General features: G+C 60.9%; 4 protein-coding genes across 15 annotated transcripts in view; 1 reads left to right on the top strand and 3 right to left on the bottom strand.

The window, feature by feature from the left end:
- The window catches only part of ZMYM3 (zinc finger MYM-type containing 3), a 34134-nt gene extending 30373 nt beyond the window's left edge, over positions 1-3761 (top strand). For all 5 annotated transcript variants that reach the window (XM_030474663.1, XM_030474659.1, XM_030474662.2 and 2 more), the window contains 5 exons: positions 6-157; positions 581-695; positions 1604-1858; positions 1946-2063; positions 2456-3761. In XM_030474663.1, the coding sequence (XP_030330523.1) occupies positions 6-157; positions 581-695; positions 1604-1858; positions 1946-2063; positions 2456-2654 (839 nt within the window). In that variant the 3' untranslated portion in view covers positions 2655-3761. The remainder of the gene's footprint in view (positions 1-5; positions 158-580; positions 696-1603; positions 1859-1945; positions 2064-2455) is intronic.
- A 295-nt stretch (positions 3762-4056) lies between these two features.
- LOC115603083 (gap junction alpha-3 protein-like) lies at positions 4057-5827 on the bottom strand. Its single transcript, XM_030474673.2, has 2 exons — positions 5294-5827; positions 4057-5157 (listed from the first exon to the last, which is right to left on the bottom strand). The coding sequence occupies exon 2, from the start codon at positions 5137-5139 to the stop codon at positions 4288-4290; it is 852 nt and encodes a 283-aa protein (XP_030330533.1). The 5' UTR covers positions 5140-5157; positions 5294-5827; the 3' UTR covers positions 4057-4287.
- Positions 5828-5916: 89 nt separating this feature from the next.
- GJB1 (gap junction protein beta 1) lies at positions 5917-9303 on the bottom strand. Of its 3 annotated transcripts, none has more exons than XM_030474674.2 (3): positions 9050-9302; positions 7578-7693; positions 5917-6929 (listed from the first exon to the last, which is right to left on the bottom strand). In XM_030474674.2, the coding sequence occupies exon 3, from the start codon at positions 6915-6917 to the stop codon at positions 6078-6080; it is 840 nt and encodes a 279-aa protein (XP_030330534.1). In that variant the 5' UTR covers positions 6918-6929; positions 7578-7693; positions 9050-9302; the 3' UTR covers positions 5917-6077. The 3 variants fall into 3 exon arrangements, with proteins under 3 accessions (XP_030330534.1, XP_030330535.1, XP_030330536.1); XM_030474675.2 differs by lacking the exon at positions 9050-9302 and adding an exon at positions 8067-8139; XM_030474676.2 differs by lacking the exon at positions 7578-7693 and having other exon boundaries at positions 5919-6929; positions 9050-9303.
- A 3697-nt stretch (positions 9304-13000) lies between these two features.
- Positions 13001-21469, bottom strand: part of NLGN3 (neuroligin 3) — a 42470-nt gene continuing 34001 nt past the window's right edge. For all 6 annotated transcript variants that reach the window (XM_030474664.1, XM_030474667.1, XM_030474670.1 and 3 more), the window contains 2 exons: positions 16104-16893; positions 13001-15691 (listed from right to left, as the gene is read on the bottom strand). In XM_030474664.1, coding sequence (XP_030330524.1) covers positions 14854-15691; positions 16104-16893 — 1628 coding nt within the window. In that variant the 3' untranslated portion in view covers positions 13001-14853. The remainder of the gene's footprint in view (positions 15692-16103; positions 16894-21469) is intronic.

Here is a 21469-nt window from a genome sequence, read left to right as displayed (position 1 = left end):
CTCAGCCAAGCCCATGAGGATCAAGGAAGATATCTTGGCCTGCACAGCAGCTGAGCTCAACTATGGCCTGGCCCAGTTTGTCAAGGAGATAACACGGCCCAATGGGGAGCGCTATGAACCGGACAGCATCTATTACCTCTGCCTTGGCATTCAGCAGGTGAGGGAGGGCTTGCTGCCTCAAGTCCTCCACAGCCAGACCTGGCGGTCAGATCTAGAGTGGGGAGCTAGAGAGGCTCACTGAACTCTCCTTCAGTGCCTTGTCCCAGGACAGCAGCCTGCCTCGTTCAGTCTTTGTTCCCAAGCCCAGTAGGAGGGTGGCAGCTATTCCCCAGCTTTGCACATCCCTGAGGAGGGCTGGGAGATCTCCCTAAACTCAGTCCCTTCTTCAGTACCAAGCCTGCTGTGTCATGCCTCAGGGTTTTCCTCACAGCTCTCGGAAGCAGCTGGTTTTAGGACTCTGCCCTGCAGCTCTGGTTTTACAAGGAGGGGTGCTCTCTGTGTGGGCTCTGGACTCTCTGGCATGGGTTGGCATTCCAGGTGCTGCCATGTTTCTCTTGACTGTGTGTTCTGTCTTTTTTAGTACCTGCTCGAGAACAATCGTATGGTGAATATATTTACAGACCTTTACTACCTGACCTTCGTGCAGGAGCTGAACAAGTCCCTGAGTGGCTGGCAACCCACGATCTTACCAAATAGTATGTGTCTCCAGAGTACCTTCAGTCACCACATATACCCAGGTTTTGTTTCTAGCCTTGGATTCGTCCAGTCTAATTGTGCTCCCCCAGCCTCAACCGTCTTCCTTGGTACAGGCAGCACAGCCCCGCTGTGTCTTGAGGTCATACTGACCCATATTGACAGCAGAGCTGGCCTTGCTTATGCCTCAGCAGCTTCTTGTGCCCAGAGTCAGGGTAGCTGGGAGCAGAGCATGGCTGCTTTGCGTCCTGGGGCAGTTTGAATCTTTACAGCACTTTATAGTGATGTCTCTGCCCTTTGGCAAAGAGGATACCAAGCCTGGAGGCATGCTGGCACATGCGTTTGTGTTCCCAACACATGGGTAAACCCTGCACACTGTACTATGTATTGGCCAGGGTTGCTGTGCTGCTGCCTTGTGATCAAACTAACTTAGAGCCCTGGCAGAGGCTTTTCATGATGCTGTGGTCTGTGCTGCCTTCCTTGTTCTGTTTTGGCAGTGGTTAGTTCACAGGTCCGGCCTCTGCATATTGGTTGTCCTGGGCAAAGGCATTTGGCTCCAGAGCTGTGTGCCTAGGCAGGAGCTGGCCATGTCTGTCCTGCCTGCTGCTTTTCATTCATCTTGTGCTGAGATGTGGTGGAGCACTCGCCTGAAATACATTTATGGCCATCTATAGGGATGAGTAGTTAGGATTGATTTGGGTTCTGGCCTGTAGTTTGGCTGCACTCTGACATGGCTTGTGGCTGGGCAGAGCCAGCATCTAGCTCTGCTGGTGGCTCTGGAGAAGTGACCTCTTGGAAAAGGAGATGTTGTGAAGCATCAATCTTTTGCAGTTAGCTTGCCTGGGCAGGGTGAAGGGATTGCCACAAGGCCACTGTTGATGTGACCTGGTTCTTCCTCTGTGCATTGCAGACACAGTTTTCTCACGTGTTGAGGAGGAGCACCTCTGGGAGTGCAAGCAGCTGGGCGTTTACTCACCCTTTGTGCTCCTCAACACCCTCATGTTCTTCAACACCAAGTTCTTCGGGCTGCAGACAGCAGAGGAGCACATGCAGCTCTCCTTCACCAACGTGGTGCGCCAGTCCCGCAAGTGCACCACGGCACGTGGCATGTCAAAGGTGGTGAGCATCCGCTACTACGCTCCTGCCAAGCAGAAGAAAGGCCGAGGTAGGGTCTGACAGAGCATCTCTGTGCCCCTCTCCCTGCTTCCCCCATCAGGTCCCAGCCATGATCCTGCTTTCTCCCCCTCTGCAGATGGTAGCTCTGGAAAGCGGAAACGTGAAGAGGAGGTACCAATGCTGGAGCAGCGGGAGAACAGGATGAATCCGCTTCGATGCCCAGTCAAGTTCTATGAGTTTTACCTCTCCAAATGGTGAGGCTTTCTCTGGAAAAAATGGCATGTGCCATTTTAGGGCTACCTCAGTTTTGGTGAGACCCTGAGGAGTGGCTGCTGCTCCCCAAACATTTGTACTTGAGTGTGAAGCCTTGCCCAGGGTCTGCACTGCTTGTATAGACCATGGTTGAGAGAATGCTTTTCTCTGCCCCCTTCCACTACGTTCCTCTCTCCAGCCGGGCAGGAGTGTGTGCTATGAGTCCTGGTGCTTGGCTGGTTAGGGGCTTTGGTCCTGAATAAGGAGCTGCAGACTCAGTTTGTGCCCTCATCTTGCCAAAGGATGAGAGGCTGTGGCAAGCCTTAAGCCCCTCCTTGATAGCCATGAGGGCAGGCAAGGCTTTCCCAGGGCTCACCTCCCTCTCTCTCTACAGTCCTGAGAGTCTGCGGACCCGCAACGATGTCTTCTACCTGCAGCCTGAACGGTCGTGCATCGCAGAGTCCCCGCTCTGGTACTCGGTCATCCCCATGGACCGGAGCATGCTGGAGAGCATGCTGAACCGCATCTTGGTCGTGAGGGAGATCTATGAGGAACACAGTCGTCTCAGTGGTCTGGAGGATGACATGGACTAAGAGTGAGGTGCTGCTGGGCTGGCTGTGTCTCAGCCCTGGATGCCTCGTGTCTCTGCCTCCTGCTGCAGGCTGGGGGCTGTGCAGCGTGCGAGGGGATGGTGCTGCAGCAGTGCTGTCCCTTCATCGTTACCGGACTTGGACATCCCATCCTGCTCATCACAGGCCTCTCCTCCGTACGTGGCCCCCATGCTCAGTCATGCCCCCTCTCCTGGCTGCTGGGTGAGCGTCTTCCCCAGGGCCAGCCCCCAGAGCACGGCGGGGCAGAGCCCCTGGGGCAGCTCCCCTTGCCAAGTCCTGTCCTCTCCTACCCCCAACCCTGACACTACTCCCTCCAAACTGCACAATATGAAAGAGCGTTGTCTGGAACCAGTGGCCCTGAGGTTTTTAGTTCCCCCCTTCCCTTCACATCCCCTGAGGAGGCTTCAGGTGCCACAGCAGGAAGGGTAGCTCTGCTGCTGCAGCAGGATGGTGGTTTTGAGCCGGGGGAAGGATCCCTGGCATCCTGAGAGCTACTGTCTCAGAGAAAGGGCTTGTTCCCAGGGGTGGGAGAGGTTCCTGTGCTGTAACATGAGGGCAGAGCCCTGGCCTCCCGAAGGGGATGCCTCCTGTGTACACCACTGGGCCACCTCCCTCAGTTTTGTTAATGTTTTCTGAGTTGGTGGAATATTGATGGAGACGGGTCTGTGCCATCGCTGCTCCCCTTTCCCCACTGTGCCCTGTCCTGGCCCAACCCCCCTTCCCCGGTGCAAGGTGCCATCAGTGGGTCCCTCTGCTGCTGCTGTGGGCTCAGGCAGCCGCTGGCAGAAGCAAGGAGCTCTGTCTGGCCTGTACCCTCCCTCCCGCAGCAGCAGGGTGCCCGAGCCTGGCCCCAGCTGTGCTGCTGCCTCCTGCCCCTCCTCGTGTTTTGGTCGGTTTTCTTCAGCTGTACATGGGTCTCCTATTGAGCCTGTATATATTGTTCTGGGCCCTGGCCCGGGGCCATCTGTTCTCTGTTTCCATGTGGAGAGTGAGCCACTCACCAGTCTTGTTGTAGTGATGCCAGGGCAGTAGGACTAACCCTGTGTCTCTGGAAACCATTCATTTCAAATAAAGATGCGGAAAACTTTTGGCAGCCCCTGCTTCCCCTCACTAGACAGGGTGGGCACTTCAGGAGAGCAGGGCTAGTGTCCCACTGCTGCTGTGCATCTTGCTCCTGTCCAGCCCTGCCTGCACTTCCTACCTTTTCTGGCCGCTGGTATGCTGCCAGCTCTGGTGTGCTGGGATGGCTCCTGCCCCCATACTTGTGTGTACCAGCCCTTGCCCATAGGGCTGCAGTGGCCCTGCCATGGCCATGCAGCCTGTCCATGAGATGGACCAGTTGGAGAGCAATGCCGCAGTGCCCGTGGGCAGAGCAGGAGGCGAATGACATGCAGTAGGTGTTTTATTTGCTCCCCCTGGGTTGACAGGCCCCAGCCCAGCGCTACTCTCAGCCCCACTGCTCCCAGGAGCACAGGGTGCGGCTCAGCCATGTTCACGGAGCCCATCTCATGCCGGCTCTGGGGTCCACGTCACAAGCCTGGCAGGGCCCAGAGACAGAGCCACCACTGTGGCCACCCATGCACTGCCCATCGCAGAGCATCCTATCAGGCCCTGTTCACACTGCCAGGTCTGCCCCTCGCACCTTCCTGTGGGACCCACTGGCCACCCCTAGCCATGCACCCCCCTTCTTCAGGGGTGTGAGGCTGGGGGGAGTTCTGCCAGGAGCTGTGGGGCTGCTGCTGCCGGGCAGGGTGACGTGGGACTTGGGGCCTGGCCCCTTCCAGCACTTGGTGAAACCCAGATGGTAGATCTCCACCATGTTGAGCAGCAAGGACACGCAGGCCACCCCCAGCATGAAGAGGATGAAGATGGTCTTCTCGGTGGGTCGGGAGATGTAGCAGTTGACGGTGTTGGGGCAGGGCCAGCGGCTGCAGGTGTAGAGGGGCTTCAGCTGGAACCCATACAAGGCATACTGGCCCACAATGAAGCCCACCTCCAAGAGAGCCTTGAAGACAACATTGCAGACATATGTCCTCAGGATGGCTCCCCGCATGCAGACCCGTCCCCGCATGTCCCCTGCAGGGAGCCGGGGCTGCCTCGAGCGCTGCCGCCGGGCCCCGCTGACGGCCCGTGCCACCGCTTGCTGCTGTGCCTTCTCCTCAAGGTGCACCAGGTGCAGGATGTGGCCCAGATATATGAGGCTGGGAGTGGAGACAAAGATGATCTGCAGGACCCAGAAGTGGAGGTGGGAGATGGGGAAGGTGCTGTCATAACAGGCGTTCTGGCAGCCGGGCTGCTGTGTGTCACAGGAGAAGCCAGACAGCTCATCACCCCAGACTCGCTCAGCGGCCGCCCCCAGCACCAGGATGCGGAAGACGAAGAGAACAGTGAGCCAGACCTTCCCCACCACCGTGGAGTGTTCCTGGGCATTCTCCAGCAGCCGCCCCAGCAGGCTCCAGTCCCCCATGGCATGCGCCGCCGTGCCCTACAAGACAGCCGCTCTCCAGACGTGACCACTCCACACCCCACCGAGCCACCACCCCATCCCGTGGCCAGGCAGGGACCTGACCCAAGGCTGCCCCTGGGGTGTCCTCACCCTACATCCCATGGGACCCCCTAACCTGTCGTGGGGAGGGCAGCAGGAGCAAAGACCTACGGCAGAAAGCAGTCCCGCCAAGCTGGGAGCACCGTGGTGGCAATGTGGCATGGGGACCCCTCACCGTTGGCCGGCACGTGGGGCAGAGCCCACTGCTCCCGCGCTGTCAGCTCCCCTTGGCAAGGTGGCGTGGGTGCTGCAAGGCCCCTTCCCAGCTGGTCCCTGGCTCCTCAGTGGGATGCAGATGGGTCCGCCTGGCTCTGCCTGTCTCTTGATAGGTGCAGGGTTATGGGGGCATGAGGCAGCTGTGTGCCCCATTGGTGGCTTTCACAGTGACTGGCAGATGAAACAGCCACTGCAGAAACATTTTACCTCTATTTTTGGTCTGGGCACTTTTCTAAATATATTTGGGGCTGCAGGGGCTGGTGCTGGGAGAGCGCGAGCCCTTGGACACTGCTCAATGCCACCCAGGGGACACTTGCTCCTGCACGATAGCTGCCAGGGCACCATGGCCATGGCCCAACCCGGGCACTGCAGCAGCCACAGCCCCTGGGGGCACCCATCTAGGCTAGTGTGCAGGGGCAAGCACCCTACACTGGCACCCAAGCCCCTGGCATGTCCCATCCAGAGCAGAAAGGAGGGAGGCAGTGCCTGAGAATGGAGATTTAATGGCCCCAGATGCCCTCCTGGACATCCAGAAGGGCCAGACCGGCACCTGAGGGATGCTGTGCCTCAGGGACAGGGACAGCACAGGGCCATGGGGCAGCTTTGGGGCAGGGGCAAGGGCTGGGGCCTCCACAATGCTAGCCCTAGCAGGCAGAGCAGCGGTCGCCCTTCTCCTGCAGCCCGGGGTTGCGGCGCAGCATGTCCTTGAGGGAGCCGTCCTGCTCCGTCAACAGCTGGTTGATCTCGTTCTGCTTGTACTCAGAGGAGAGCTTGTGCCCATAGAAGGAGCCCTTCCCTGACGAGGGGTTGGAGTTGTGCTGGCCTCGGCGGGCACAGGCCCTCACCACCAGGTAGACCAGCTCTGCCATGTTGAGGACAATGCATATGCTGGAGGTGACCAGCATGAAAACGGTGAAGATGGTCTTCTCTGTGGGCCGGGAGATGAAGCAGTCAACGGTGTTGGGGCAGGGGTAAGCCTCGCACTTGACCAGCCGCATCATCTGGTAGCCCGGGTAGAGCATGTAAAAGATGTACATAAACACAGCCTCGAAGAGCAGCCTGAAGACCACACTGCAGACATACGTCCACCACAGTGAACCCGCTATGCGCATCTTGTGCTTCTTCACCTCCTCCATGTGCTTGGGATCTGCATGCCCCGTCAGCACCAGCAGCTTCTTTTCCTGATGCTGCTGGTAGGCCACGTGCATGGCCACGAGGAGGGCTGGCGTGGTGACGAGGATGAGCTGCAGGGCCCACAGACGGATATGGGAGATAGGGAAGAAGTGGTCATAGCAGACACTGTTGCAGCCAGGCTGCTGGGTGTTGCAGGTGAAGGCAGACTTCTCGTCCCCCCACACGCTCTCTGCTGCCACCACGAGCACCATTATCCGGAAGATGAAGATGACGGAGAGCCAGATGCGCCCGATGGCGGTGGAGTGGCGGTTCACCCCGCTCAGCACTGTGTACAGGCCAGCCCAGTTCATCGTTCCTCACGTCTGCAGGAGTGAGCAGCAAGAGACAGCGTTAGGAGCGGGAAGGGGCCCTGGCTGAGCTGCCATGTCCCAGCCCTGGTGGCAGCAGCTCCAGGAGGGAGCAGTGGACTGCCGCAGCCCTGGTAGGTAGACAGCAAGATAGACAGACCGCAGCGTGGCTCCTGCTGCTGACACGGCTCAGGGCAGGCAGGACACAGGTTGGTGCCAGCTGCTCCTGCCCTGCCACCCCACACTGCCATAGGGATCCTAACCCACGGCTGCCGCAGAGGATGGGGGTGAAGCTCCCACACCTTTGCAGGGATGCCCGATCCGCACCCAGCACTGAGCTCTCTGCTAGCGATGGACCCAAAGACCTGCACAGGCTCCTCTGCACCAGCGCCTCTCTTCTCTCGTCTCCCCATTCCCTGCAGGAGTGGGGTCGAGGAGCCTCAAGCTGGCAGGCTGCCCAGTGCAGCCATGCATTGCCACCCTCTTAGTGCCGTCCCTGCCTGGGGGGCATGGGGTGACCCCATATCCCAAGCACAGACCCCATCACCCTGCCAGGACCACCCACCAGCACTGAGCAGCCCCGGGAGCTGCTTCCCACCCTGAGCACGAGGCTGGGACCTGTCCCCAGCCACCCCTGGCGTGGAGGGTCCCGGCAGCGCATACCTGCCAGTGAGAAAGGGTCCTCGCGAGCTGCCCCAAATGGCCCCTCTAAGGTCTCATGTCTCCCACCGGAGATCTCTGCTCCGCCTGCCCTCGTCTCTATCCGCCACTGCCCTGCACTGGAAGTCATATGCTGCTTTATAAACTATTTACATACAATGAGGCCTTTATCGGCCCCTGAACAACACACTTTAGCATTCAGATCCAACACCCTGACTTCCGCCCACCCCGGCCAAACAAAGTGCCTGTGTGCCGCATTCCCTCCACACAGCCCCACACCCGCTCCCCCCTGGCCCCACGCCGGCCATGATCTCCCCCAACCACTAGCTGTAGGGTGCTCATCACTCTGCCCATCAGGACCTGTGCCACAGGCACCACCGGGCTGGATGGACACCCTGCTGCATGCCCACCCTGCAGGGATGGCACGGGGAATCATGACTGGAGCTGGAGTCTGGCTGCTCCCCAGCATGGTGCTGAGCAGTCTGTGGGGACCTGTGGGGCTGGGTGCGCTGGGTACAGCTCCTGTGGGTCCCCCATGCTCTTGAGGCTCTGCTGCCAGGGGATTGGTGCCAGCAGCGTGGCTGTCAGGGTGGTGGAGCTGCCCCACACATGCCCTGTCCTGTTGGGGACATGGAAAAAAGCCCACTGGGGTGATGCTGGCTGTGTGCTGACAGGGGCTGCACACAGGGCTGGGAGCTATGTGCCACAGAAGCTGTACTCCTCTCCTGGGACAGGGGCCACTTGCTGCCCCACTGCTTGGACATGCTGGTGGGGGCAGCACTCCCTGTGCTTGCAGACCCCATGCCCCTTGGAGCTGGTGCTCCATCCTTGAGAGGATGGTGCCGTGCCATAGAATCCCGGACTGGTTTGGGTTGGAAGGGAGCTTAAAGCTCATCCAGTTCCATGCCCCTGCCATGGGCAGGGACACCTTCCACTGGAGCAGGTTGCTCCAAGCCCCTGTGTCCAACCTGGCCTTGAACACTGCCAGGGATGGGGCAGCCACAGCTTCTCTGGGCACCCTGTGCCAGCGCCTCAGCACCCTCATAGGGAAGAGCTTCTGTTTAATGTCTAATCTAAATCTCCCCTCTGTGACACATGTCCCTTGGGTTCTGTACCAGCCTCAAGTGAGGAGCAGCACATCCAGCAAAATCTACCAGTTGGGGACCTGCAGGTTGGTGGGGCAACAATGCCACCCCAATGGTACCTTCACCCCTCAGCCCAGGATGCGAGTGCCTGGAGCTGCAGGAACGGTGGTGGGCAAAGTCCCTCTGGTGGAGCTGCGGGGAGGACAGTAGGTGCCCCAGCCAAGCTTTGCTCCTTGCTTCCCGCTCACCAGAGCTCCAGCACTCCTGGCTCTGCCCTCCCCGGCCCACGGCCAAGCCCTTTGAGGCCCCCACCCTGGACCCCCCCAGTGCCCCTCAATCGGGAGGCGTGTGGCCAGCGCCGCAGCGGTGCCGTGCCCCCCAGGCTCTCACCTCAGCGCCAGGACAGGCAAATCTCTTGGGGAGCGCAGTGGCCTCAGCCTGCAGCACAGCACCCTGGACTTTATACTACCCTGCGGCGCGTCACCCCCCCCTCCCAAACAGCCTCGCTCCTTCCAGGACCTGCTCCCTGCCAAGTAAACACCGCCGCTGTGTCCGGCCGGGCTCAGCCGAGGCACCTCACGGGACAGCCCCTGTGCGGGTGGTTCCTCAGAAGCTCTCAGATCCCTCCCGCCGCGATCCCCGCTGTACGTGTCCTCCCTGCCACATGCCCCGCGAACTCCGCACATGCCCCGCGGCGGGGCCCCGCTCTGCACCCTGGGGGGCGGCTCCTGGCAGCCCCAGCACCAGGAGCACCTTGATCTGCCGCTGCAGACTGCCGGCTGGTCCCCGGGAAGCCACCAGCACCCAGATTTAACATGTAAAAGCGCCGCGGGGAGAAGGCAAACAGCCGGTCAACTATTAACCGGGCTAACGGCCCGCTCCAAGGTCCCGCCGCCCAGCACCCTGCGAGGCGCCGGGACGTGGCGACCCTGCCCCGAGGTGGGCTGTGGGGATCCCGCACGGAACCCCCCGCACGGAACCCCCCGCATGAGGACGGCGGGGTGGTACCGTGGGGCGGTGGAGGCGACGGGGGTCCCTCCGCAGTGTGGCGGGTGTGGGGGACAGCGGGGACCAGGGGTGGCCGGGCGGATGCGGGGCGGGTGGGGCCGGACGAGGCCGCAATCTCGGCCCGCGATAAGCCACCGGCTGAGTCAGCAGCGCCCAGAGGCAGCGGGAGCGGCCGCAGCCGCTGGCACCGCCCTGGGCCGCGCTCCCGGGGCTCGGGAAGTGCTGCAGGACCGAGGGGGACCTGCCCGGAGCGGGGTGTGGGGATGCGGCTGGGAAGTGTCGGGGAGAAGACAGAGGGGACAGTATGGCCAAGGGGCTAGAGGGGCCAGGGAGGGGAGAGGGCACTGGAGGGTCTTGGGGGGGGGCGTCAGACTGGTGGGCCCTGGGGGATTTGGAGGGGGGTGCAGGAGTCAGGCTGGGGGGGAGTACTCGGGGTGCTGGGAGCCAGGCTGGGTGGTCCGGGGGCAGCGAGGCCGGCGGGTTGGTGGTCGCCGGCCGCGCCCGCCGCGGCAGCAGGGGGCGCTGCGGGGCGAGGCCGAGGGTGCGGTGGGGCAGCGCGCGCCCGCCGAGTTCAACGCGTGGGAGTGGGCGCCAAAACACCCTAAAAACGGGAAAAAACCCGTCGCAGCGGGAGGAGGGAGGCGCTGGCTGCCCGCTGCTGCCCGCTCCTGCCCGCTGCTGCCCGCTCCTGCCCGCTGCCTGCCCGTTGCTGCCCTCTCCTGCCCGCTGCTGCCTGCTCCTGCCCGCTGCTGCCCGCTCCTGCCCGCTGCCTGCCCGCTGCCGCCCGCTCCTGCCTGCTGTCCTCAGCGGGAGGTTACAGGAGGACCAGGAGCGCCGGAGATGGGAGGGAGCGGGCAGCACCCTCCCCTGCCCAGGGCGGCCGCTGACCTCCGGGCCCAGCCTCTGGCACTGCCACCCGTTTGCAAAGCGGTTGTGCAAAAGCCACCGGTCAAGGACAGGCCGTACGAAGCCTGGAGCTGGCGCTGCCTCCAGTGAGCAGAAAACTGCCCCGTCTGTGCCCACATGGACCAGAAACGGGCTCTTTGTTAATGACATTAATTGGGAGGTTAATTGGGTGTCTGAAGTTGCAAGCGAAGAGCTCGAGGACGTGGGCATGGCACACACAGACAAGCTGATGAGATGGGCAGGGCTGAGCCAACATCCGGACAGCAGGACCAGAGTGATGCAGCTGCTGGCACCTTGCTAGGGAGAGACCTCAGAGCCCAGCAGCCTGCGAGGAAGCCCAGTTCCAACCATTGCTGAAACATCTCTGCTGCCAGGAGGCAATGGGTGCTGCAGAGCAGGCTCTCAGAGCCCCCTTGCTCCTGCTGGCCTGCCCGGGGCAGGGGCGGCCCCAAGCATGGCTCAGCCTTGCTGCCAGCCTGTATGACTGTGGATGGTGGATGGTGTGTGTGTGTGTATGGATGTGGATGGTGTAGGGGCCACCAGGTGTTCAGGCTTGAGCTGATGGCAGGACAGGCATCCCTGGATCAAGGCTGCCATCCTCAGAGAGACAAACCCCTCTGGTTCGAGTTACCTGTACTGGGAAGGGCATTTGTATTGGAAGGGACCTTAAAGCTCATCCAGTTCCAGCCCCCTGCCACGGGCAGGGACACCTTCCACTAGAGCAGGTTGCTCCAAGCCCCTGTGTCCAACCTGGCCTTGAACACTGCCAGGGATGGGGCAGCCACAGCTTCTCTGGCAATGTCCTCTGAAGCTGAGGATGTCCCACAATCATCACACATGTACCCTCTGGGGCACTGTGTCCCCTGGGCTTTGTCAGGTCTCCAAAGATACACTGCTGATGGTCAAGGACACCCTGGGCAGATGGCAGGCTCAGGAGTTTTGCAAAGAAGTAGCATAATAGCAACATGTCATCTGTCACCAGATTCCTCTTGGGGTCCTAGTTGGGGTGGCCGTGCTGGAACACAGGGACAGCAGGCAGCTAGGGCTGTGCAAGGTTGAGGAGGGGGGGACAGAAGGGCAGGGCAATCCCCTATTGTGGGGCAGGGAGGCATCTCCCCTTCAAGAGGGCACTAGGCACCACAGCATAGGCAGCTGATGATGCCAGCATCACCTGGATGGGCCACTGGTCACCAGGCAGGGCTGGCCCTGCTGCTTGCAACATGGCAAGGGGGCTGTTGTTGGAGCTGTGCTGCAGAGCATCAGCATTTCTATAAGGAAACCTGACCCTGTGGCCTGATGCGGGTTTTTCACCTTGGTTTGTCTCCCAGCTGGTCACTAGACAGGGGCACTTGGTGGCTGCAATGGAGGGCACTGGGATGGCAGCCCTGGGGCTGCCAGGTGGTTTGGACCAAAGGGGCCAGCAGTTGGGGCAGCACTGCAAGGCGCTGCAGGTCTTGGTTCAGGTGGGCAGCTCTCCCTTGCCCAGAGAGCTGAGCTTGCAGGGAGCAGTTCTCTCTGTTGGCATGGAAAAGCCCAGGGGAAGGCAGCCCCAAGCCCTGGGCAGGAGTCCCATTGGCCCATCAGAGCCTCATCACAGCTCGGTTCTGTGGCTACCGCCCTGCAGTGTCCCTGCCCTTGGTGGCACAGCATGGCATGGCAGCCTGCCCGCCACTGGCACCTTCCCTGCCCTCCCCATCTGCCCCATGGTGAGGGGTCCATCACCATCCCAGGCTGATGCCCCCAGGCCATGCCCATGCTGCCGGCCATGTGCTACAGCTCCAGAGCACAGGGCACAGGCTGGCAGGGGCTGCGGGACCCCCACATCGGGCAGCACTGGGGGGATCCGGCACAGGGGCTGGAGCACGGTGCTGGGCGGGGTGACGTGTGCCAGTGGCACTGTAGCTGCAGTGGGCCCGCAGGACAACAGGGCAGAGCCCCCCATGCAGTCCTCGCTGCCCCTCGCCTGCCCCCTGCCCCCCGGCTCGGGGCTCAGCCCTGGCTCTGCTGCCTGCATGCTGCCTGCAGGCAATTCAGGCCCCATGCCTGGTTTCCATGGCAACTCCAGTTGAAATTACATTAAAAAGAAATGAAACCAGCAGCTTTTCTGTTTGGCAAGCAGGGGGAAGGGAGCTGGGTTGGGAAAGATGGGGGGTAGGGGAAGATGAGATCCCACATAGTGGTGGGGCAGCAGGGCTGGGGGCATGCGGGAACCCCCCCCCACTGCAGCAAGCCGGGTCCCGCGGTGCTGGCTTGCATGGGTGCTGTGCTGGGGTGATCCCAGGATCCTCCTGCTGCATCCGCAGTGTGGGTGCCACAGACATGGGGGCTGTCTGGACCCTCTGCCAGTGGGCACAGCCATGGCCCCCCACCCAGCCTGGGAGCCCCCAGCCCCTGCACACTCCAAGAAGACGTGAAGACACACTACTATTAAAAATATCACTTCTGTTTTATTTGGAATTTGTTACTTTGCACGGGTGACAGGGTATAAATACATTCTCCAATGAGGATCCTCAGCCTTGCCTGGGGCCGTGGCAGGGTGCAGGGCCGGGGTGCGCTGGCCCCAGGTTGTAGGGCCAGCCGGCACCGGTGCGTCACGGCCGCCAGCTCTGGCAGCGTCTGCCAGCCGGACCGACTGCACAGGGACGAGCTATGGTGTCCCACAGGACCCGGCCCTTCCTCCTGCCTCTCCAGGCCCTGGGGGCCAGTGCCCATCATGGGGGGAGCTGAGACTGGGCTGCCCCATGTGGGCTCCCACACCCAGATGCACCAAAGCCTTGAGCCCTGCCACCCGCAGTTATGTGCGGTTCCATGGCCACCACCAGCCCAGTGGGTGTCTCAGCCCCATCACCCCCAGTTGCCCACTCAAGCAGCCCTGCTCTATCCCAGCCACATGCCCCAGATGTCAGAGCTGGAGTCACCCCACCATGGGGGGAAGGCCCCAGCAGAAGCAAGGCAGGAGGCAGAGTCGCTGTTGGTGAGCAGCTTCACCCTAACCCTGCCAGCCCCCACAGTGCTGCACACCCTGCTGCAGGCTGCAAACCACTGACGGGCAGGGAGGGCACAGCATGGCCTGGGGGCAGGGGTGAAGAGATGTGGGATGCTCCCAATGGAGCAGGGCAGGCTGGGGAGCACTGGGACATGGTGCTGAGGATCTGCCCTGGTTTTCGGGGTGTGGGCAGATGGTGCTCACAGCAGGTGATGCCCACGCAGGGTGGTGGGTGGCAGGGGCTGTGGTGGCAGCAGGGTGGGCTGGGGCCATGGGTGTCCGCAGGCCAGCCCATCAGGTTGGCTGTTTGGCTGAGACACGCGGGCACGGGCAACAGAGGAGGGAGAATATCAAAAATACAAAAGAGGGCAGGAGGCAGCGCCCTGCCTGGTGCCCGCGGGGGCCGTGGGGCGCCAGCACCGTGTGCACACGCTGGCTTCCAACTGGCTTTTTATTTTGTATCAAGAACACTTGGTTTTAAAATCTTTACAAAGGACAAAACGCGGCGACTCCGTTAGTTGTGTAAAGAACTAAAGATCTGCTTAAAAAACGTCTCTGCAAAGAGAAACAACTGACACAAAAGAGATTCTCTGCAGTGCAAAGAAGGGTGGATGTGCCAAGTCTCCAGCCCGGGGCCCTGTGTCCAGGGTCCCCAGGGTCCTCAGCCCCCCGCACCAGCCCCAGCGCCCACACCCAGCATGAGGCCGGGTCTCTGGGCCCTGGCTGCTCCCTCTGCCTATAGCACCATGGCCCACGGCCGCTTCTCGACACAGGCAAGGAGCTGATTCCAGGGCACTGGGGATGCCAAGCTGCCCGAGGATGCTGCACACCAGCTGATGGGATGCCCAGCCCCACTTCTCGCTCCTCATGCATCCAGGGGTGCGTAGCAGGCAGAGCGCTGGGGATGTGATTGCCCTGGGGGGAGGCACAGCCCTGATGCAGGGAGCCCTGTGGCTGCTGCCAGCAGAGTCCCCTCCTGCCTGCCTGTGCCAGTGCATAGGCGCAGGGGCTACGCTGTGTCCCCCCTGCATCCCAGCAGCGCCCCAGGGCGACCCGTGGGGGAGCAGGGAGAGTCAAAGCACTTCTCGAAAGTTAGATAGGAACGAAAGAAAGCGCTGGGGGCGGGGAGTGGGGCATCAGCCGCGCTGGGACCCCGCAGGTCTCCGGCTGCAGAGCCACACCATCCACGGCACTGCCCCTCTGCCCGGGGAGCTCCGCTGGCCCCGGCAGTCCCTCTGCCAGTGTCTGTGCGTGCGTGTGCGTGCGTGCATGCGTGTGCGCGGGCGGCAGGCGGCTATACCCGCGTGGTGGAGTGTGAGTGCGGGAGGCCCGTGCTGTTGAAGCCGGCGGTGAAGGTGTTGTAGGGGTGCAGGGTCTGCAGCCCCACCAGCGAGTTGGGGATCATAGTGATGGTGTTGGGGGTCATGAGCGGGATGTCGTCTGGAGAGCGGCGCAGGGTGAGGGTGTAGTCGGGCAGACCAGCCAGGCGCAGGGCATCGTGAGGTGGCACAGCCTCGCACTCGTGGTGGCCCTGGCTCACCTGCAAGGACGGCATCTCCTCATCAGGCGCATGGGCCATGTCGTTGGCGGCGCCACGCTGGGGGCTGGGCTGCCGGTGCGTGTCCTGCCGGCGCTTGTCTTTGCGGTAGTAGAGGGCGGCAAAGGCCAGCACGTTGAGGAAGAGAAGGGAGGCGCCCACAGCGATGGTGACGCTCAGCTCCGTGGAGTAGTCACGGGGGCTCTCGAGCAGGGTGCCTGCCTCCTGCTCCGGGCTCCACTTCTCCTTCCCGTTGTCACTGTTGTAGGCAGGTGAGATGGCAGGGCGCTTGGTGGTCCAGATCTTGCCATTGGGACGGCGGGTGATGTGGGAGTTCTGCGTGGTGTCAGGGGGTGGCACTTTGGTGGTGGTGGAGGTGTAGTGGAACATATCGTGCAGGTTGTACAGGTGGGGGACCAGGTGCTTCCAGAAAGCCACCTTGGTGGCCCGGTAGTGGTCACGTACCCGTGGCTTCAGCCCTATGTGCAGGTACAGCTGGTCACGGGGGTTGTACTTGGACCAGGCCACCTCCTCAAACCGGTTCGCCTTGGTGTGGATGAACTTGGTGTCCTGGGGGACGGGCTTGTTGGGGTCCCTGAAAAACACAGGCAAAACAGAGCTAGCACTGGGAAAACCAGAGAGATGAGGAAGGAGAGACAGACACAGAGATGGAAGCTGGGGGGACCTTTGCCAGTGGTGGCACAGGGTGGGCTGGTGAAAGGTCCTGCATAGCTGGACAGCACTCCAATCCTGACCAAGTCTCACGCACGATAACCAGTGGCCAACCAACCTCCCCACTCCGGTGCTTGGCGGGGTCCTGCCCCAGGGGCTGGCCGTGTGCTCAGCTTTTCTCTGTGCCCTGACCCCGCTGGAGGTGCAGCACATGAACCTCTGGGCACAGGGGCTTCAGCGTTTCATACCAGGCAGGGCACCCCCCCCGAACAGCCCCAAGGGGTGCAGCTGCAGTGAGCGCAGACCACCCAGGCACAGCACCCATCCCCACTCACCCTGTCTTGGCAAAGTTGGTCCAGTAGGTCATCACCACGGCGCTGAGCATGACGTCGTTCTTGGAGAAGTTGCAGGGAAAGAGGTCTGTGGGGCCAATCATGGGGATCCCGAACACGTAAGGCACCTCATCCCCGTGGGCCGCGTCAGACCACGCAGGCTTCATCAGGCTCTGGCAGTGGTGGTAGAAGGCGTAGAAGTACGTTGGGGAGCCATAGCGGGCATGCAGGTCGGCCGTCACCACTGATGGCTCTACCCACTGGTGGTCAGTGAAGAGGGCCACCAGAGTCTTGCGACGTGTCTCAGGGTTGTCCCTGTCAGCCCAGTCTGTGTACATGAACTTGATGGTCTCCCGCAAGGTGTCCTTTCCCTCAGGGTAGCCATACAGGTTGTCTACAAAGTTGGAGACTGAGTAGTCGAAGTCGCTGCCTGAGACACCATCCTCAGGGTCCACCACGCCCTCCACGAACTTCAGCCCCTCGCCTTGGTTGACCCCCAGCATGATGTCGTAGTTGAGGAACTCGCCTTGCTCCATTAGGATCTCTGGGTCATCTGGGATCACATCCCCATCAATGACCGGCCCAAAGGCCACATGGTAGCGAGCTGGCTGGATGTCTTGCTCCACCAGCTCCTTGGCACTCTTCTGCCGCAGGCAGTCCACCATGTCCACTGTGTCCAGCACGTTGCAACCCACCTTGTCGGCCAGCATACTGGTGTACTTCACGGGTTGGTAGTTCACTGCCCAGCTGGAGAGCGCAGAGCCGCTCTGGATGATGGCTCTCTGGAAGAGACCTGGAAGACAGGCAAGGAGCAGAGGAAGCTCACAGTGCTGTTCCCGCACTCCAGCACTGCAGTGTGGGATGCAGCATGGAGAAGACATTGATGTGCTTGGACCCCTGCAAGGAGCCAGCACTCCAGCCCATACCTGGCCCTGACCTGGGCTGCGCTGCCTTCTGAGCCAGGCTCACACAGGGGGTCAGCTCAGGGCCAACAGAGTGGCTGGGTGACAACCGGGCATGCAGCAGGTGCTCCTGGCAGCAAGCAAGGGCTGCTGTGCTCCCATTGCAGAGATGGCCTGGCACCCCTCTGCTGTGGGGAGGAGCGGGGCCATGGCTGCATCACAGTCTGGCCCTGCTGAGCAGTTCATGCTGTCCCAGCCACCCCGGGGTGTCCTGAGCCCCGAGGCGCATGCGCTGCCCCACTCAGACCATCCTCCAGCCCAGGGTGGCCTCATGGAGCAGCATGGCTGCAGGCTGACAGCAGCGGGAGGGTTAATGCCTGCTTGGAGACACTTAACCCTGCATGTCCCACCCTACCGCTTTGTCAGGGTCCCCCTCGCCCCCCTCCCTGCCGCTTCCTGCCCAGCTGGGGCTGCTCGGTGCCAATCCGGCCCCGCAGGAGCACGCTGCCAGATGCACAAAGAGGGCCTTTCTGCCACCGGGAACACAGAGGGAGTGGACTTTCGCCCTGGAAAACGGGGCCACAAAGGCCCTGGCCCAGGCGGAGGAATGTGTGGCTTCGCTCCAACCCCATGTCAATGGCGCTTGTGCTCGGAATACAAAGGGCGGTGAGGAAGTGGAGCCTCCGGGGCTATGAAAGGCAGCCAGGCTCGGGGTGCACCCTGGGGTCCCTGCTTTTGGGCCAGCCCTCTCTGGAGCCCTGGGTGCTGCCTGCGCCCTTGTCAGACCCCGGCACTAGCTCGCCATGAGGGACTGTCTCAGCCGGTCCCTGAAAGCTGCTGGTACAGCAGGATGGTGGCTGTGGGGCTGCCCCTGGTCCCCTGAATCATGCAGTGCCTGCATGAGACTCCCTGTGCAACCAAGGCCATGTCACTCTGCAGGGGAAAGCATGTACCTTCCTCCAGCAGAGGTGTTCGGAGGCTCCTGCCTCCCAGCCACCATGCCCATAGCTTTTGTCTGTACACACAGTCCTTGCTCTGCCAAGTACCTGACGTACAGTCCCATGCACTGGGACAAAGGGAAGTCACAAGCTCTGTTTGTCACCTCCTGCCACCCTAGAAAGCTGTAACCAGCCTACGGGCTGGAGACTGGCCATGGGCTTGCTTGCTTTGCGCCATCATCCACATGCCAAAGGGCCAGGATGGAGGTTTTCTGGCTCCGAGGAGATGCTGTCCCAGCAGCAGCTGTTGCTCCCTGCCAGCAGCATCACTTCCCAGACGGACCCACCACACTGGGCTCTGCCACTGCTCACCCCTGCCTGGGGAAGCACGGGCAGCTGGTGTCACCAGCAACTGGCTGTGTCGCCAGTGGAGTCCCTTTGTTGTGTCTCTACATGGCCACATCCTGATCCAGGAGGACCCAGGAGTCAGCGAGATCCCAGCCCTGCCATGCCCTCCTGCCCCATGCTAGCACCCCGCTGGAGCTCAACAAGCATCCCAGGGAGGCATCACCACCCTGCAGCTCACCCCAGAGCTCTCCAGCTTGCTAGGGCCCAGGCAGGAAGATACAGCTCTGTCTTCCCTGAATGTTCCCCTCCAAGGTGAGGGTCCCGATGCACCCCATGTCCTGCAGAGCTGGCTGCCACAGCAGAGTGGAGCTGAACAGTGGGCCCAGGGCTGTGCCAGAGGGTGCCTTGTACTGCAGGCTGCCACCAGCTCTTGATTTCCCATTTGCTTTGCACAGGAGCTGAGACTAGAAACACCTCTGCAGTTGTCTGTGCCAAGCCCCGCTCCAAGCAGGGTGCTGGGTGCCTTGTCCAGCTGAGGATGGAGCATACCCAGAGCTGGCAGCAAAGGGCACCAGCCCCCACAGAGGAGGAGATGGGGCAAAGGAAGTACAAGAGGTTTGCCCAGCAGTGACTGCTCCTGCCCCAGCATGGCCTGCTGGGGAGAGAAGCAGCACTTTGGTCCTTGGTGAGGAACCAACCCACCTACAGGGGCTGAGGCTGGCAGGGAAGCCGTGGGTGTCCCTGGCAGCCAGACACAGCATGTGCTGCACCAGCCTCCAGCATCTGCCTCTTGCAGCACCTGGCAGAGCAGGCACAAATTAGCAGCTTCATTAATAGCTCTTGATCACAATGAGTTTTATTTTGATGCAATAAAAACAAATCTTCCTGGTCTTTATGATGCATCTCAGTGCAGTTTTCCTACCCTGCTCCAGTGCCGGCTGCCCCATACCTAGGGAGATGGGTGCTCTGGAGCAGGGCTTTTTTGAGGTCATTTTGTTGCCGTTTGCTTTGATGAGACACTGCAGCACTGAGCACTCCCTTCCTGCCTCTCAGCATTTACAGCTGGCAGCAGCTCCCCTGCCACAGCAGTGAGGGTGCCAGGCACCCAGTGCTACCGTGATGCAGGGGGGACCACACCACAGGCACTGGGCCTGGATGGGAGCAGCAAAAGACATCATGGGCAGATGCAGTGTTTAGTGGCAGAAAGCCTAGTGTCACTTGAGAAGCGCTACACTGGCACAGCAGTATTTTTCATGGCTGGAAAGTCAAGGAGCAGCCCCTCCATCCCCAGCCTCTCTCCATGCTGCTCCCTCCATCCCAGGCTGCCTAGGCAGCCAAGCACACTGTCCTGCTTCCTAAGAGGTGTCACCATCTGGCCGTGAAAACCAGTCTACAACCTTGGGGCTGCCCTGCCAGAAGCACCCAATCACAGAGAGGAGACTCCTGGACCAAAAGCACCTCCCTGCAGTCTCCGCCTGCCTCTAGGCACTCCTGTGATGGAGAGGAGCACTCTAAGAAGTTCCGTGAATGCACTACACCTCGCATCCCCTCCCTGGCCTTTCACGCTCAGTATGGGCAAAGAAAACCTTTTTCTTATGTTGGTCAAGGGGATGCTCAGGGGCTGGAGCACCTCCCATATGAAGACAGGCTGAGAACATTGGGGCTGTTCAGCCTGGAGAAGAGAAGCTGCATGGAGACCTCAGAGCAGCTTCCAGTGTCTGAAGGGGGCTACAAGGATGCCAGAGAGGGACTCTTCATCAGGGACTGTAGTGATAGGACAAGGGGCAATGGGTTCAAGTTTAAACAGGGGAGATTTAGGTTAGATATAAGGAAGAAGCTCTTCCCTGTGAGGGTGCTGCGACGCTGACACAGGGTGCCCAGAGAAGCTGTGGCTGCCCCATCCCTGGCAGTGTTCAAGGCCAGGCTGGACACAGGGGCTTGGAGCAACCTGCTCTAGTGGAAGGTGTCCCTGCCCAGGGCAGGGGGTTGGAACTGGATGAGCTTTAAGGTTCTTTCCAACCCAAACCATTCTATGATTCTTTCTGCAGGAGCTTTCAGCTTATGAAATACCCCCACCCCTGTGCCCCCTCTGCCCAGGATGCCTGCACAAGGGTAGGAGGGCACACAGAGCTCCGGCCATCCACACAGGGGTGGCGCAGTCCCGCACAGGCCCCTGCAGCTGCAGAGCATTCTCTGTCCTGCCCACTGCTCAGAACTGAGTCTGCAAAGATCTACTCATGCTCCTTTCCCACACACTACTCACCACCTAACACAAACAAAACATCCTCTGGTTTTATCTGTCAAAAGCATCTCCTCCTGTGTGCTAAAGAGTTGCTGCCTGCCCAGCACAGCTTTGGGTAGCTGGGAATCCTACCCCAGGAGCCCCTAAAGCAGTGAGGTCCTGCCCTGCTCTGGCATTGCAAGATCGGCAGTGGCTCTTTAGGTATAACTCACATTTTCCATATTCTTAAGCTTATTGTAGTCTAATACCCATTAATATTTCTCCAAGCCAACAGCCCCAGGAGCAACCTGTTCAGGAGCTGGCACGGGGGAGCAGGATGACAGAGGGGCTCACTTCAGGCACTGGGCGCTCCTGCAAGAGTACAGACAGAGCACAAGTGTCCTGAGCACCCTCGGGTAGCAGGGAAAGGGGTTTACCCAGAACAGACATGTCCTGAGCAGGCAATGCAGCTCCATATGTGCTTTCAGCTTTGGGAAGCAGCTGCCCACCAAGTCCAGACATGCCTCTGTTGTCGGGTCTGTGGGGCAGAGCATCTCCCAGAGGTCTGGTCCTTGGGGAACCAACGGTTGCCCAGCAGTGGGAGCAGCCACCCTGAGAGCAGGAGCACTCTGCACAGGGTGAATTAGTGCTGGCTGTGCCCCAGCCCCAGCACAGAGGGAGCACAGAACCTGTGGGCTCCAGAGCGTGCTAGGGATATCCCCCCACCCAGAAAGGTCTGGAGCCCCTCTGCATACTCTGATCCCCTGAGCCATGGCAGCATGTCTCAGCCTCTCCAGTTCACTGGCCCATCCAAGGAGAGGCTGGCAGCTGGCTATGACCACTGGCACCCTGATGGGCAGCAGGGACGGGTTCCTGCGGAAGGGTCATCAGTGGGAAGCAGAGCCCAGCACAGCAATGGATCTGTGCATGGGGGTGGGCAAATGGTGTGCTGGAATCAGG

This window comes from Strigops habroptila, chromosome 9 (assembly GCF_004027225.2).
Source record: "Strigops habroptila isolate Jane chromosome 9, bStrHab1.2.pri, whole genome shotgun sequence".
NCBI classification, from domain to species: Eukaryota; Metazoa; Chordata; class Aves; order Psittaciformes; family Psittacidae; genus Strigops; species Strigops habroptila.
Note: the sequence above shows the minus strand (reverse complement) of the source record. Positions and strands in the feature narration are given on the sequence as shown.

Excerpts from the sequence above, each read along its gene's own strand:
- LOC115603083 (XM_030474673.2), bottom strand. The coding sequence starts at position 5,139 with ATGGGGGACTGGAGCCTGCTGGGGCGGCTGCTGGAGAATGCCCAGGAA.
- GJB1 (XM_030474676.2), bottom strand. The coding sequence starts at position 6,917 with ATGAACTGGGCTGGCCTGTACACAGTGCTGAGCGGGGTGAACCGCCAC.